At 37.6% G+C, this 16,984-nt stretch overlaps 4 protein-coding genes across 4 annotated transcripts; all 4 read left to right on the top strand.

Annotated features, from left to right (window-relative positions):
• Window positions 1-3,710: 3,710 nt before the first annotated feature.
• On the top strand, window positions 3,711-4,846 carry LOC116014252 (thaumatin-like protein). The gene has a single exon (XM_031254274.1). The coding sequence runs from the start codon at window positions 3,855-3,857 to the stop codon at window positions 4,590-4,592; it is 738 nt and encodes a 245-aa protein (XP_031110134.1). The 5' UTR covers window positions 3,711-3,854; the 3' UTR covers window positions 4,593-4,846.
• A 783-nt stretch (window positions 4,847-5,629) lies between these two features.
• On the top strand, window positions 5,630-7,196 carry LOC116012958 (protein SRG1-like). The gene is made up of 4 exons (XM_031252626.1): window positions 5,630-5,884; window positions 5,979-6,226; window positions 6,519-6,843; window positions 6,951-7,196. The coding sequence occupies exons 1-4, from the start codon at window positions 5,630-5,632 to the stop codon at window positions 7,194-7,196; spliced, it is 1,074 nt and encodes a 357-aa protein (XP_031108486.1).
• Window positions 7,197-7,652: 456 nt separating this feature from the next.
• Window positions 7,653-9,045, top strand: LOC116012959 (S-norcoclaurine synthase 1-like). Its single transcript, XM_031252627.1, has 4 exons — window positions 7,653-7,901; window positions 7,980-8,227; window positions 8,311-8,635; window positions 8,800-9,045. The coding sequence occupies exons 1-4, from the start codon at window positions 7,653-7,655 to the stop codon at window positions 9,043-9,045; spliced, it is 1,068 nt and encodes a 355-aa protein (XP_031108487.1).
• Window positions 9,046-13,156: 4,111 nt separating this feature from the next.
• On the top strand, window positions 13,157-15,527 carry LOC116012343 (glycerol-3-phosphate acyltransferase 5-like). Its single transcript, XM_031251861.1, has 2 exons — window positions 13,157-13,884; window positions 14,340-15,527. Exons 1-2 carry the CDS (start codon window positions 13,321-13,323, stop codon window positions 15,279-15,281), a joined length of 1,506 nt encoding a protein of 501 aa, XP_031107721.1. The 5' UTR covers window positions 13,157-13,320; the 3' UTR covers window positions 15,282-15,527.
• Window positions 15,528-16,984: the final 1,457 nt, after the last annotated feature.

Consider the following 16,984-nt stretch of genomic DNA (forward strand, 5'->3'; position numbering starts at 1 on the left):
ATCATCATCATCATCATTTAGTCAAGTTCAATAGCTCCCCTCTTTGCCTTTTAATATCTAGCAATTATGAAAGCCTTCATCAATTTGGTCTCAAGAATATAATGATGGAGACAACAAATTGGCTAGAAATCTTTTAGGAACAGAAAAGAGTAGGACTCAGGGCTCAATGACGTGGTATTTGCTTTGACTCAGTCCTTTGCAACCATATTTGTTTGTGTTTTGGAATTTGTCCCACAAAGATTAGTAAAAGGAATAACTGGACACCGAAATTTTTATGTGAAAACCTGTAGAGGAAAAAATCTTGGATCAAACCCTGTCTTCCACTATATTGTTCTTGTAGTACATATGTGTAGAGTTGGTGTAGTTTGTAATGGGGTGGGGTTGTGGCATTTGAGGAGACTGTTTTGTACAAAAATGGAAAGAAATGGTGCTATCTTTCTTCCCAAAAGGTGAATCCCCAACCCCAAGGGCCCTCACGCCCTGGCCCAACAGAGCGTCTGGGAGGATGCTCCTCTAAACACAGAGGCTAGACCTTTGCTTACCGTGCACAAGGAGCTCCCCTCACTTTGAGAAGTTGCTCTTACACTGCCGCTAGTGAGACTCGATCCTAATTTTTCTTCCCAAACTTTACCCATAACCAACTGAGCTGCCCGTGCCCATGCGGGCGAAATGGTGCTATCTTGAAGATGAGAATGACATGATGAATTCCTCCCCCTGCCCCCCATTTTGTACTGGCTGAAAAGGTATCTGTGGCCACTAAACATCATATTGGATGACATGACACGGATTTCTTCCAATTTAATCAGAGTTTCGGCCTAACAATACTAATATTTGTTTCTTGCCTTCTTGACAATTCCACTGCATAAAATGTGTAAAATAGTGTCGGTATAATATGTGCAGTCTGTTACAATTGCAGAATGCAGATTAAACAATGTTAAGCACATGCTCTTTAGGTCAACTTCAAAGTGAGAGCATCGTTTGGAACAGTTACTCCTTTTAGGCTATTAGATATAATTTGTTTAATTAGTAGGCTGCATGACTCATTATTATCTCCCCTTTCTCTGCTCTCCACATGCCATTTCTCCATTGTTCGATATTATTAAACCAAAACTTTTCTCAATAATGGGTTGGTGGTTGTTGCCACTCTCTCTCTCCTCAAGCTTTTTGTTGGACTTTGGGATGGGCCAGTCGATCTGTCCACGGGTGTGCACCAGTCATCTTGTCTCTTCTATTGGTGATGCATTCTTGACCTTAATCAGTCTGGTCATGTCACCCGTACACCAATCGCTTTATCCCTTTTGTTGGTGATACGCTCTTGGCCATAACCAATCAGTTCGTGCCTCTGAGACTATTACTTTGAAGAAATTTGAGTGCCTAAAGCAAGGTTCTGAACTTTATAGAGAATGTTTGATTTTAGTTTTGTAAATCGACAGTTCAAACTTCTAACTGAGCCATGGTTCTAGTTCTTGGCTTAGTCTATTTATACAAGATTTGGTACCCGAACAGTGATCATGTCTATCTCGACCAAAGTAACTATAGAAAGATTAGAAACAGGTGTCGGCAAGTGAACTATGTACTATTCATCACGAAATAATGGCATAATGCTTCCTTCCCTAGTAAAAAGATGGGAGACAAAATGCCATTTTCCCCAACTTTCCATCTTGTCAAATGGACAAAAACCTATTTGTTTTATCCTTGAAATGCATGCATGGAGGGAAGGATGTAACTGTCATGCAATGTTGGGTTTGCACTTTCGAGCTTAACGATGAAAGTGTCCATCTCCATCATACACATGCCATTCTTTTTGTTCCATAATAGGCTATGGTAGACTGCCATAGCTTGTATCTATAGACTATAATGCCTATATGCTCTTCCAGGATATGTGCAGCAATATGAACAGTTGAGTTGCCTTTTTGGTTTTGTTTTTTTGCTGTGTTTTGGTGGGATTGATGAAGAGCATGCACTTAACCCCAATAATTATTGTTTAATTGGTATTATTGGTTAATGATAATCAACTTTCCAGCTTGGTTGAAAAGACTCTATATTAGGGTTTTACGATGTAATTTGGTGATAAATTTATCTCTTTTTTAGCTTGTGTTCGAGTTTTACCACATCTATTTCTCACATGATGTACCAAAAAAAGTTTTGTTTTGACGATTGGATTATACAGGTGACTTGTAGTGCAAATAGAATGAACTTTACTTGTTGCAAGTAAAGTTAAATTGTACTATTCATTATACTTAGAGAGCTTATTTGATCGTTTTTCTAACTATATATTCAAGTAACGAGTCGAGATGAGTTCAAGTTACTGAAACTTTGATTCAAATTCAAAAAATAAGAGACTAGTTGAGCTCGAACTCTGAATTTTTAATCGAGTTGAGTTTTGAACTTAAATTTACCCCATCGTATATTTTATTGACTTTAATTGTAATAATTCTTGTTAAACCTAAATTCTTGCTAAGGATAATGGGCTTAGTTATTCTTTAATGGTCCCTTTTTAGAATGAATTAGCAAAAGCCCAACTTCCCAATCCTTCCAAAAAAACCAATGATCTGCTCATGGAAGCTTTGGGCCATTTTTCTTGTTTTGCTCATCAAGTTTTAAATTTAAATAGGCCCTGTTTGGTAAATAATCAGCCTATCAGTCAATTTTGGCTTATTTGATCACTATTAGTTGTTTGGTTAATAAGCTTTTTGTAACTCTAAAATACTAAAATTCAAAAGGCTACTCAAAGTAGCATTTTCAATTAGCTTTTTGAGAAAAAAATTATACCAAACAGTTATCAGCTAACAGCCAATCCAATCAGCCAACTTTTTACAATCAGTTAATGTTATTAACAAATCATACCTTCTAACCCAAACAGCCAACGGCCATTTAAAGATTTCAAGAATGTCCCTTTTGGCAAGTTTTAAGGATCCAATGTTCGGTTCTTTTCTTAATCACAATTAAAAATAATCCTCGGTTAATGCTAAAGTTGCTTTGCAAAACGAGAACCCACCACCCACTCTACAAAGTTTGTTCCCATCATTATGCCAGGGTGGTGAAGAATGTGGGGACTTAGCTGAGCTGCTTACAACTGATTTTTTTTCATCTTAATAAAATTTAACTCTTTTTTATGTTAATTTTCTATTTTGTCTATAAAATTTAGCTCCGGAAGAATATCGAGTTCAAAATTTATAACTCTTTAATATGAGGCAGAATGTTTTAAAATTTAACTTTCTACAAAGTTATTTATTGACCTTCTTGATTTGAACTGGTCAAAAAATCTATACTAATTTGATGACGTAAGCTGATTTACAAAACTACCTTGTGATCATTTACGGATTAAGGTCAGCTAAGGATTAATGACCTAAGCTGATTTACCAAATTACCTTGTGATCATTTGCCAGCTAAAGTTAGTTATGAACAACCTAGATTAATTAGATTACCTAAGTTAGTTTACCAAACTATCTTGTGATCATTTACTGGCTAAGGTCACAAGGCAAAGGCAAAGGCAGAGCCTAAGCTAGTTTACCAAACTACCTTGCGATCATTTACTGGTTAAGGTTATAGCATTTGAGTAATGGTTGCGGACTAGTTAATCAAAAGAGTCAAACAAATGAAGAAAAGGAAGAAATTAGTTGGATAGTGGCAACTTTTGAGTCCCACGATCATAGGGTAATGTTTACAGTTTAAAAGAAGAATTTCTTAGAGCTGAAAATGTGGCCTGGAAGAGTGGAACCACGACGACGAAACTGTTCCCCAAGAACTTAATTACCCTCTTCTCCATCTTTAAAGTTGACGCCATTAATTTTTCTTCTCTTTAACCTCTGCATTTCCAAGTTTTAAGCCCTCAGAGCTGATCAGAAGAAAACATGCATGCTCCTCCAATTCCTTCGCTCTTGATCATCATTTTCTTGATTTCTCGTTTCTGCGCCGACGGAACTCAACTCATAGTCGTGAACAATTGCAGAGAAACCATATGGCCCGGAATCCTCGGAAATTCCGGCCACGACACCCCAAACAACGGCGGCTTCCGCCTCACCTTCGGCCAACAGCTCATCCTTAATCTCCCCGAAACATGGTCGGGCAGAATCTGGGCGAGACAGGGCTGCTGTTTCGACGGAAACGGCAAAGGCTCATGCCAGACCGGCGACTGCGCCGGCCAGCTCCACTGCGCCGGCGCCGGCGGCGCCCCTCCGGCGACGCTCGTGGAGATGACCCTAGGAACCCCGGCAAACGCCAAGCATTACTACGATGTCAGCTTGGTCGACGGGTTTAACGTCCCCGTGGCCATGATTCCGGTGGGCGGCGGCGCCGGCTGCGGCGTGGCGGCGTGCGAGGAAGATTTGAACGCTTGCTGTCCCAGGAATCTGGCGGTTATGTGTCGGGGAAATGTGGTGGGGTGCAAAAGTGCGTGTTTAGCTACTAAGGATCCTAAGAATTGCTGCACGGGAGAATTTGCAGAGAGGAATAGGTGTAAACCCTCCGCCATTTCTCATTTGTTTAAGGTTATTTGTCCTAGGGCTTATAGTTATCCTTATGATGAGTCCACCGGGCTCAAGAGCTGCCGGGCGCCCCGCTATGTCATCACTTTCTGCCCGCCAAATTGATCGGTGTAGAGTGGTGGAGATATTGGATGTATAATAAAAAAAATGATTGATGTTTGGCTTGGGGGAGGGGGCTGGGACCAATCCTCAAATAATCACATGTTTGTCAAGATTTTTAAGGTTTCAATTCTGGTTGTTATGTTGATTATGACGGGGAGAGGGCTGTAACCGAACATAATTTTCAATAAACTACTTGTATTCGTGTTCGGTAAGCATTCGTTATGTTCTTTTATTATGACAAACATACACAATGAACAAATTTTAAAGCTCGAGTCAGTGTTCGTTTAATAATGTTCATAAAGAGGCTTGTTTAGTGTTCATTTAATAATGTTTACAAACATGGTCATTTTGTTTGCTTTGATATTAGATTCTTTAATTTTGGACTTATTATTATTATTATTATTATTATTATTATAGCTGTTATGTTGTTTGTTTGGTTATTATTGACTATTTGTTTATTGACTATTTCTTGTTCATGAACATATATAGGTGTTTGTTTGTTTGTTTAGTATTTGTTCATGAACACAAGTTGCTTGCTTTGGATGTTCATAAACACAGTTAATTGACCAAACAAACGAGCATGTTCGCAAACATTAATGAACAATTAACAAACAAAAACAAACATGATTTTCAAAAATCCTAACAAACAAACACTAACACTTGAACGAATACAAACAAGCTCTATTCATTCATGTTTGGTTCCCTAGATGGGGATTATGAGTAGAAGATTGAACCCTGGAATGAAGTTCAGTTTAGTTTAGGATGCTAATTTTAAGGTTAACTAACATGTATAACTAAGATGGATGAGATTATTTAATGGTTCCAAAAATGTCAAACAAGGAGCCGCTTGGCATATATCACCAGCACATGCTGCTGGGAAGATGAGACATAGGAGTAATTAATAATCTAAGATGGAAGAAATGGCAAAAGTTTTGTCAGGAATCTCTTATCTGAGGAATGGGGAAGATCCATTTCTGGCTGTATAAATATAACTTTAGCCTGCAAAAGGGGGAAGAAGAGTGGGTGTTACCTGCAGGGCAATGGAGGAGGAGAAACCGATGACAACCGGCTGGGGAAAATCATTGGCTGTTCCTAGTGTGCAGGAGATTGTTAGGAAGGATGTTAAGAATGTTCCTGAAAGATACATTCAGAATGAAGAGGATAGGCCAAAAGCTTCGGAAATCTCTCTGTTATCATCTGAAATCCCAATCATAAATCTCTCATTGCTTGAAAATGGGGATGAAGATGAGCTGAGAAAGCTGGATTTTGCTTCCAAGGAATGGGGTTTCTTTCAGGTATGCTCTCGATCAAGTCTCGGCTCCCTTTCTTGTTTCCCGCTTACCAACTGTCCCGAACTGTTGGGTTACACTCTTTTTCATGACCTTGCAGGTGATAGATCACGGTGTGAGGGACGACGTGCTGCGAAATATGAAGGCAGCTGTGGCATCATTCTTTGATCTCCCTGTGGAAGATAAAAAGAAGTATGCAATGGCAGAAAATGATTTGCAGGGATATGGACAAGGCTATGTAGTGTCTGACCAGCAAAAACTTGACTGGAATGACTTGATGTTCTTGGTGACACTGCCACCAAAATACAGGAATATGAAGTACTGGCCACCCACATTAGCAGGTTTCAAGTATGTGCTTACAATTTCTGCAATATTGATTGATATTCTTTCATGCTTAATCTTCATGATTTGATGCCTTTTTTTGGGTGACAAGAGAAACCCGCAGTCACTAAGGGTGTACACTACCCTGCCTTATGACCCTAACCAGCAAAAGACCAAAAGGAGGTATACCAGTTTAGGCCATTGGCTAAAACCAAGAAGGCCAATAAGCTGCTCCCACTGGGAGTCGAGCTGGGCTACCAAGTTAACAGTCTGACCAGCTTGGCTGGGGTTGTCCCTGATTTGATGTCTTTGTGCTCAGGGAAGCTGTTGAGGAGTATGCTATAGATATAGAAATGGTGACTACAAAGATCTTAGCCAATTTGTCACTGTTAATGGGCATGGAAAAACACAGCCTAAGAGAGATGCATGGAGAGATGAAACAAGGCATTAGAATGAACTACTATCCACCTTGTGCTAAGTCTGATCTGGTTCTTGGAGTTAGTCCTCATTCTGACAGCAGCTCCATAACTCTACTTCTGCAAGAAGACGAATTCGCAGGCCTGCAAATAAGGCACAAACAATCATGGGTTCCCGTAAATCCTATCCCAAATGCAATCGTCGTTAACCTAGGCGACGTTATGGAAGTAAGCCTCCCCGGCCCCCTGTATAAATTTCTTGAATCTGGTAAGCGGGCTACTAATGCAACTGTAAGCAACTAATCGGGGGCTATTGGTGTTTCTTTGTTTTGCAGGCTTGGAGTAATGGGGTATACAAAAGCATTGAACACAGAGCTGTTACAAACCAGACAAAGGCTAGAATCTCTGTTGCAACATTTGTAATTCCAGAAGACCAGGTGGATATTGAGCCTGTAGAAACAATGGTCGATGATCGCCTTCTTCCAAGAAAGTACAAAAGTGTCAAGTATGTCGATTTTCTTAGGTATTCCCTGGCAAGGAAAATGGATGGAAAATCACACACTGATTATCTCAAACTATAGAGCAATTCAAGTAGGTTTTGAAAGCTGTTTTTCTCATCAATATGTTACCAATCATGCCAGAAATCAGTGGATGAAGTGTACAATGTTCTCCCTGTTGTTGTTCTTCATGGACCTGAAATGCAATTAATAAAGTTTCTTAACAAAACTCCAAAAATATGATCTTTAAACACTAACTATGAAGTGTACAGATATCAACTTCTTGTCCTTTGTGCAAATGACATATTCTCAGAATTTCTAAACATGCCAAGACAGAATGTAAAACAAAGGAACTGCCCAGGAGATATAGACGGCGTACGCTACTGTCAAGATGAAAAATGACAGTATTAATTATCTAAGACGAAACAAATAATAAAAGTTGTGTCAGCTTCTGGGCATCTTCTTATTTAAGGAAGCGAAAATGTCCATTTCTTTACACCGGATATACAAATTCTATCTGCAAAGGGGAAGACGATTAGGATGGAGGGAAAACCAACAACTGGCTGGGGAAAATCATTGGCTGTACCTAGTGTACAGGAGATTGTAAGAAAGGATGCAAAGGATGTTCCCGAACGATACATTCAGAATGAAGAGGATAGGCCTCTATCTTCCAAAATCTCTCTGTTATCATCTGAAATTCCCATCATAAATCTCTCTTTGCTTGACAATGGAGATGAAAATGAACTGAGAAAGCTAGATTTTGCTTCCAAGGAATGGGGTTTCTTTCAGGTATTCTCCCTCCCTTGCTCGTCTTTTTCGTTCATCAAAATCTAGAAAAAAGAATTGAAGAAAAATGCAATCTTGCAGGTGATAAATCATGGCGTGACGAAAGAAGTGCTGCAAAATATGGAGGCAGCTGCAGCATCATTCTTTGAACTCCCTGTGGGAGAAAAAGAAAAGTATGCAATGGCAGAAAACGATATCCAGGGATACGGGCAAACCTATATAGTCTCTGAACAACAAAAACTCGACTGGAATGACTCAATGTTCTTAGTGACACTGCCACCAAAACACCAGGATATGAAGTACTGGCCATCCACATTAGTAGGCTTCAAGTATATATGCACTTCCAATATCTGCAGTCTCAATTAACATTCTTTCGTGCTTAATCTTAACAATTCGAAGTCTTTGTGCTCAGGGAAGCGGTCGAGCAGTATGCTAGAGAAATAGAAATGGTGACTACTAAGATTCTAGCCAATCTGTCACAGTTAATGGGCATGGAAAAACAAAGGCTAAGACAGATGCATGGAGAGATGAAACAAGGCATTAGACTGAACTACTACTCGCCTTGCGCTGAACCTGATCTCGTTCTTGGAGTTAGACCTCATTCCGACATTAGCTCCATATCTCTACTTCTGCAAGAAGACGAGATCACGGGCCTCCAAATCAGGCACAAAGAATCATGGGTTCCTGTAAATCCTATTCCAAACGCAATCGTTGTTAACATAGGCGACGTTATGGAAGTAAGGCTACTCACACTGTATAACTGTCTTTGTTACGGAGAAGATTTCTGAATATGCTGTCATATAGAACAGAGAATACAAAGCCCTATATCTAAGACTGCCTAATCTATAGAGATTCCATATGTCTGCAACTAAACAGTGCTATTGGTTTCTGGGTTTTTCAGGGCTGGAGTAATGGGGTATACAAAAGCATTGAACACAGAGCTGTTACAAACCAGACAAAGGCTAGAATCTCTATTGCAGCATTTGTAATTCCAGAAGACCAGGTGGATATTGGGCCTGTTGAAACAATGGTGGATGATCATCTTCTTTCAAGAAAGTACAAAAGTGTTAAGTATATTGATTTTATTAGGTACAACCTGGCAAGAAAAATGGATGGAAAATCTCACACAGACTATCTGAAACTATAAAGCAAGCAGTTGTTGAAAGTGTGATTTTCTCAAAAATGTCAAAACCATGTAAGAAATCAACTTGTGACAGAATTTGGTACAGTCAGTGGATGAAGTGAACACTGTTATGTAAAGGTTCTTTGAAGGTTTGGTATATGTAATTATGTAGAGCAAATAATCCAAACAAAAAACTACAGAAATAAAAGTTCAAATTTAACAACTCGGAGCCACATCTTTTCTGGATTCAACTTCAATTCTTCAATCATTATCTCTATATGTAATTGTGTTTAGCCTTTAAATAGACTGATGCATAACTTTCAAGGAAATCAAAGACTCCATATTATTAGGTAATGAATGACATTCATTTCACCTAAACCTCTAACATAAAAAAAAAATAAAGAAAACAAAATGTCACATATTAAATTTAGCATAAATACATTTTAATTCACTAAAATATCTAGATTTTCATTATGTGGCTTCATTTCAATGATGATCAGGTTCCATGAGCATTTTAAAACATTCTCCTTTATATTTTGGACCGACATAATGATCTTTTAAATTTCTATGGTCATGTCTTCATCACCTAGGGTCTCCACACTCCGATTTGACATGATAGTGAAAGGGTAAATCACCGTGACTCAACTACTTATTAGGTGGAAGGACTAGTGTCTAGTGCCCACAAGGAGTCTACCACATTAGGTGTAATTCCCATATTGCGACTATAGGACTCGGTCATGTATTTTTGCCACAATTTAGCACCCAAGAATGTGTAATTTTTTTTAAGTGAGATATTTATGTTTTGTAATTTAATTTGGTCAACTCAATTGCTATTACTAAAATCTCTTGCTTTTTCTATTTTGGAAATAAACATTTAATAAAAAAGCATTTAAGCATTTTCCTTTTTTTATTTATATCACTAATTAATTCATTAATTTGAATTTGACCACTTAGTACATTTTTAATTATTTTTTATTTTAGATTATGAAAATGTTACATGTTTAATGTGAGGTATAATTTATTGGGTCAAAACTTCCGATCACATGATTTGGCCTCAAATAGTTGAAAGCTCGATCTTAATTATAACTCTTCGCCATTAAATTAACAAAATTCTTGCATCTGTGCTTGATTCACAAAATAAAAATAGTGTAAATACAGAGAAAATAATAGTATTTTAATGGGAGGTTTATTAATTTTATATTATTTATTTGGTAAAGCTTGGCAATTATGAAAATAAAATATGATAAAATTAAATACCAAAAAGAAAAATTGACACGAAAATAAAATATGATAAAATTGACCAAGTGATAAGAATAACAAAAGGATCAAGTTGTTATATTTAAGAATACAAATTAGTCCACAAGCTAACAGTTTCAACTTTCAAAATGAAAAAGTGGGCAAAAAATATATAGGTGAGCAACCAGCGCTATACTAGGTGGTGCCCGTCGCAGAATGGAACAAAGTTTCAAACCTAATTTCATTGTTGTTCTCTATCACAAGTCTACCTTCAAAATTAACTATCTATTTGGATATTATTGCAGTTGACATCCTCAATTTTTCCTACCTACTTACAACCTATGACCAAGTTGTTGGGTTTTTAATTACTTTGCATGCAAATTAGGGTACCTGGGACTATCAACTTGTCCTTTTTTTTTTAGTAATTTTTTTCTCAATGACGAGAATCACTACTTGAAAGTGTGCATTGGGTAAATGGCACTATGAAGATTTTGTGTGACATGTTCGACTATAAAAGTACGTGTTGGTAATAATTGAATTCGTGATAATAATTTGGTATGAGAATCATATTTTGCCTATTCAGTTATCCCTTTTGAGGCAGTTTTCTTTTTCTTTGATTAAATTAAAATATATAATTGAGTTAATATATAAAACAATTTAGTATCTGTAGTGGGTATCAGCTAACTACTAACATTATATTAGAACAACATTAAACGACAAGAATGTGAAGTTTACTAGTTTATCATTATCTAGTATTGTACTTTGATTAATTTTCTCGCTATAAAATTCGATCATTCTACTAGTTTATGATCCTGTTATTTAGTAATAAGTTTTATTTTATATTATTCCATTTTTGTTGTTCTTTTTTGTCCACACGAACTTAACTCAATGGTTTAATAGGCAGTACTGTAATTTACCTCATCTCACATGTTTGGTTGAGCTAAGATGTGGGGGACCCTTAGGGTTGGAGATTCAACCTTCTGGGAGAAGAAAATTGATTTAGGTTTAATTGAGTTTGCATATAATTATATTTCTATCATAAGCTTTCATTAATATATATTGGATTGTTCGATATCTATGCATAATTTCCAAGAATGGCTCTTGTAAAATTCATGAGTCAACGAACTGATTGTAAACTATATAACTATTTGGAAAATAAATAAATAAATGAACCATTCATTGTTAGTTACTAATATAGAGACTAAGATTAAGAGTGAATATTATATAGTTTGGGACTTTGGGTTGATTACATTTTTTTGTTGGCATACAAAGGAAGAAAAATATCAACTCATCAAAATAATTACTTAAACGTACTATGATTAAGCCAATCTACATAATTAGCTATTAAAAATACACAGATATCATTTGATTACAATCCTGATGGATTTAATTAACCCGGGGTGGTCCGAATCATTAAATCCTATAAATAAAGGAAGATAATAAATGGGTGATTGCAGAGAATCAATAAATAATGACACAAAGATATTTAACGTGGAAACCAAAACAGTGAAAACCACGAGCCTTTTTGGGCTAAGTCAAGCCGAAATCCACTATAGTTGTTGCAGGTACATGTACATGGCTATTTAAGAAGAAGGAAAAGGTAAGGAGAGATTATATGTAGAAGAGAATGAGTCTGGCCCTTTGCTTGATATTTCTGAGCCTTTAAATAATGTCTTTCTGCACAGTTATAACTTCCCATACAATTCCCTATTTTCTTGATTGGACTCCTTCTTGCTTTGACCAATACTATTATTATTATAAATAATAATATAATAATATTAATAATATTAATAATAATAATAGTAAGGTATATTATATTATTCCATCAATATTTTCTCAATTTAACTTGGCATATATGATCTTTAATTCATAGTTCTATATACACTTTTAAATAATGATCGTAAGTTTCTATTGCGATAATGAGGTTACATTTGATTATTGCGGAGTAATTAATTATGTTTTCAAAGTCCGATGTTGCCTTGCTAACATCAAAACCTCAAAGCTAAGTCTCATCCCTTCATTTAGCATTCCATGGCATGTGCATCACCTTTTTCTCATCCAAGAAATTTGCACCATCCTTAGCTTAACAACTTGTCTCACACATTACAAGGAACATTGATAACATAAACAAACATGAAGATTACTCCGTACTTCTACCCAAGACCACGATGAACACGGATGCACAAAACTCGTAATTCATTTACTTCATTGCTCAAAATTTCATGAAAAATAACATTTTTAATCCTTTAATATAATTTAGAGCAGTTGGTAATTAAGTTGACTAGTAATGCAATGTAGGACCAGAGAATCGATCAACAGCTTACACACTAATACAGGATTACAACTGAATAGTCCACATGAACAGCTTAATTAGTCACAGTTTGAAAAGAAAAATTAAGGATCAAGTATTCGAGTCTCACTAAAGGAAAGTGGCCTGGAGCAACCTCTCAAAATGAGGGGTTTCTTGTGCGCAGTAAACAAATGTTTAACCTGATTTGGAACAACCTCTCAAAGTGAGGGGATTCCTCGTGTGCAGCAAACAAAGGTCTGGGCGCCGTTACATTTGTGGATATATTCAACCTTTTAAGAAGAAAGGATTACATCTTAATAACTAAAAATTAAATGTCATTTTCCCAAAAATACTATACAATGGATTGTTGGAAATTACGTTAGTAAGTAACCTAAAAGAGGATCATTTAAAAATGATTTTTTAGAACAACGAAAAGGTTACCATGTTTCCTTGTTTCTTAATGTTTTAAGGACGGTTTAAAATTAGAAGTAGTTGGTAGAGTTAAGTCACCGGTAATTGGCTATAACGTGGCGTACATGTCTTGCATTCCCATGCAAACATGTCACCACTTTGAATACATATATATCACACACCATTTCTCTACAGATAATATAAACACCTTCATTATTCTTCAATTCCATTCCAACAAATTATATTCAACCCTCCTCCAATTCATCTAACAACCCTTTGATTATATTCTCATAACGCTTAGAAGAAAATAAAAAACAAGAAAGAAAGAAAAAAAGAAAGAAAGAGAGAGAATTATTTGGATAATGGATTCTGTGGTTTCTGAGCTAGAGGGGACGCTGTTGAAGGACCCGGACCCGTTCTGTTACTTCATGCTGGTGGCTTTCGAGGCGTCGGGGTTGCTCCGGTTTGCGGCGCTGCTGATGCTATGGCCGGCGATTAGGTTGCTGGAGGTTTTTGGGAAGGGGGAGATGGGATTGAAGGTGATGATCTTCGTGGCCACTGCCGGGGTGAGGATGTCGGAGATTGAGGCGGTGGCTAGGGCGGTTTTGCCCAAGTTTTACTTGGACGATGTTGAGATGGAGGCTTGGAGGGTTTTCGGCGGCGGCGGGGAGAGACGACGGGTGGTGGTTACGAGGATGCCGAGGATTATGGTGGAGATGTTCGTGAAGGGGCATTTAAGGGCGGACGAGGTTGTCGGGAGTGAACTCGCCGTGAATCAGTTCGGATTCGCCACCGGATTTATTAAGGAGGGTTTTGATTCCGTTCATGAACGTGTTGCAAAGTTGTTTGAGGGTGATGATGATGGTCAGCCTAGCTTAGGGCTTGGACGCTCTAATCCTGGTTCTTCCTACCTTTCCTTGTGCAAGGTAAATTTATCTCCGTACTCCTTTACTGATTAGAGTTACAGTTAAAATTACTATTAGTTTTACCTAGACAACTATTTTATTAGTCTAATAAGGTGAAAATATAAGAATAATTTGGCAGAGTAACTACACTTGCATTCAAATCGCATAATGTCAAATCTAAATTAGGAAAGAAGTGTCAAACCTGTCAAAATTTTTCACGAATCCCTTGTCTCGGAATTAATCAGACCAATAACCTTGTGGTCTAGTAAAACTCAGTTGCAGGTGGAAGGAATGAGTTCAAGCCTCAGTAAAGGCCCTACTACCTTTTTGTGCTTTAGTAGATTGCGAAACTAATTAGGAACAAATACATCAGACTCTAGATATCAGGGGCTTTCCAGACCCGATACCCTCTCCTCGGGGTATCCATAAGTTACTTTATAGAACTTTGTTAACAATGGGTTTATGATGATGAACAGGAGAAGTTGAGTCCACCATTTATGAGCAGCAAAGGGCAAGACCACAACCAAATGATTCAGCCGGCGCCGGTGATCTTCCACGACGGCCGCCTCGTGAAGCGTCCGACGCCCTCCACGGCGCTCCTAATCCTCCTATGGATACCGCTAGGGATCCTCCTCGCCGCCATTCGGATTCTAATATATTCATCTTTCCCCATCCGCCTCGTCCTCCTCCTGGCCCCCATCCTCGGCGGCAAAGTCAAAGTCAAAGGCAAACCCCCACTCCCGCCGGCCACCAACTCCGGCGTCCTCTTCGTCTGCACCCACCGAACCCTAATGGACCCCGTCGTCCTCTCCGCCGTCCTCGGCCGCAAAATCCCCGCCGTCACCTACTCCGTCTCCCGATTCTCCGAGCTCCTCTCCCCAATCCCCACAATCCGCCTCACCAGAATCCGCGACATCGACGCCCAAAAAATCAAACGCGAGCTCGAAAACGGCGACCTCGCCGTCTGCCCCGAAGGCACCACTTGCCGCGAACCCTTTCTGTTACGATTTTCCGCGCTTTTCGCGGAACTAACGGACCGCATAGTCCCCGTGGCGATGAATTACCGAGTCGGGTTTTTCCACGCCACAACCGCGAGGGGGTGGAAAGCCATGGACCCCATCTTCTTCTTCATGAACCCCCGACCGGTGTACGAGGTAACATTCTTGAACCAGTTGCCGGTCGAGGCGACGTGTTCGGCCGGGAAAAGTCCGTACGACGTTGCGAATTATGTGCAGAAGATCTTGGCGGCGACGTTAGGGTTTGAGTGCACGAACTTTACGAGGAAAGATAAGTACAGAATTCTTGCGGGGAATGATGGGACGGTGGCGGTGTCGAATTGTTCGAGAGGGGATGGGGTGAAGAAATTACTGGGGGCGTTCAAGAAGGTGGTGGGCACTTTTAAGCCTTTTATTCACTAGAAAATATAAATTTTAAAAAAAAAAGTTTTTTTTTTTTATAATTATGCAGAAAGGCAGGGTTTGTGTTTATATATTCTTTTGATTTTATTTTTATTTATTTTTAAATTATGAATAATATACTGAAGATCGAGACTGATGTGATTTCCTGTAATTCAGTGTGTGGGGTTAATTCGAGTGTATAATTTTTATTCAAATTTTTGTTGCTTCATTTTTGGAGTTTAGTTTCTCAACCACAAATACTTGAAATGTGATTTTTTTTTGAGGAGGAATGAAACTCAAGACTACTATTTACATGTGTACGCTACGAGATAAACCTCACTCATGTCTAATAGTTTACAAACTAAAATGAGAGGTAAGTCACACTATGAAGACCTTATGCAATAAGCTCGACCAAAAGGATATTGAGAAGAATTGAATACGTGACCTTTATATACAATTATATAAGAATCATGGTTCACTCAGTTGGTCACCCTTTTCAGGGTCGAACAATCTAAATATCATCCTCGGACGAAGTTTGCAAAGGGACTACTACGTTTTTTGGCGCATTGAATTCTCACCAATGTTTGTGTTACTCAAGTTGGCATCCTTGCTTTTGCTTCATTCACCCTTGATCGCACAAAATGTCTTTTTATATCCAACAACTTTACTAGATCGCTTAGCTTCGTGCATCTTTCGGTGCAAGAGCACTCGATCAGCGAACTATTACCTACTTTTTCAAGTAATTGAAAATTCAAACCATTGTTTTTATGATTTAAAATCTTGATTGGATAAATACAATACATATCCTCTTAATTTAATTTGGTGGTCGGAAAATATTACAAACATTGAAAAGATATGGATAAATTCATATGAGAAGGATTCTTTCTATAAAAGATGTGAAAATAATGAGATCAATTTCATAAATATTATAAATTTTGTAATATTTATGAAATTAACAAAAAATTTCCTTTTAATTTATAACTATTGATTAATGCAGATGGATCTTATTGATTCACATTTTTTTTTACAAGAAGCATTTGTTTTCACACAGGTAATGTAAACGTTAGATTAATAAAATGCATAATGGGCCAGTACCATACCCGTTACCATGCCATATTATTAACTTGATAAACAAAATTACAGATTTTTAAAAGGGTCAATACATTAATAAATGATAAATCTAAATACTAACCGGTAATATTTATTTAAATGATCATTTTTGACTAAATATTTAGATTATGAATTTTACAAGGTCGCAAACATTTATTTTAATGACAATAATAATAAATCTTCTATATTATTTTACATTCATATATTTTAAATTACCTATTTAAATAAATAAATTCGATATTCAATCACCTACGAATAAACTTCTCTTATATAATCTTGCATTGATATACTTTAAATATTTATTTAAATATTAATATTGAGCATCGGCCCATTCGCACAATATACATGTAAAATTAGTATTTTTATAAAGAATAAATAATACACATAGGCCTTGTTTGGTTAGTAGCGGATCCGCCAATTTTTGGCGGATCCGCCGTTTTCAGCGTTTTGACCATGGTCAAAACGCTGAAAACCTTGTTTGGTTAATGGCGGTTTGGAGCAGCGGATTTGCTCCAAACCGCCAATATACAAAACGCTGCATATAGCAGCGTTTTGCATTTGGCGTTTTGGGGAAAGTATTACTTTCCCCAAAACGCCCTTATATATAAAAAAAA

The sequence above is a fragment of the Ipomoea triloba genome, chromosome 3 (genome assembly GCF_003576645.1).
Source record: "Ipomoea triloba cultivar NCNSP0323 chromosome 3, ASM357664v1".
Lineage (NCBI taxonomy): Eukaryota > Viridiplantae > Streptophyta > Magnoliopsida > Solanales > Convolvulaceae > Ipomoea > Ipomoea triloba.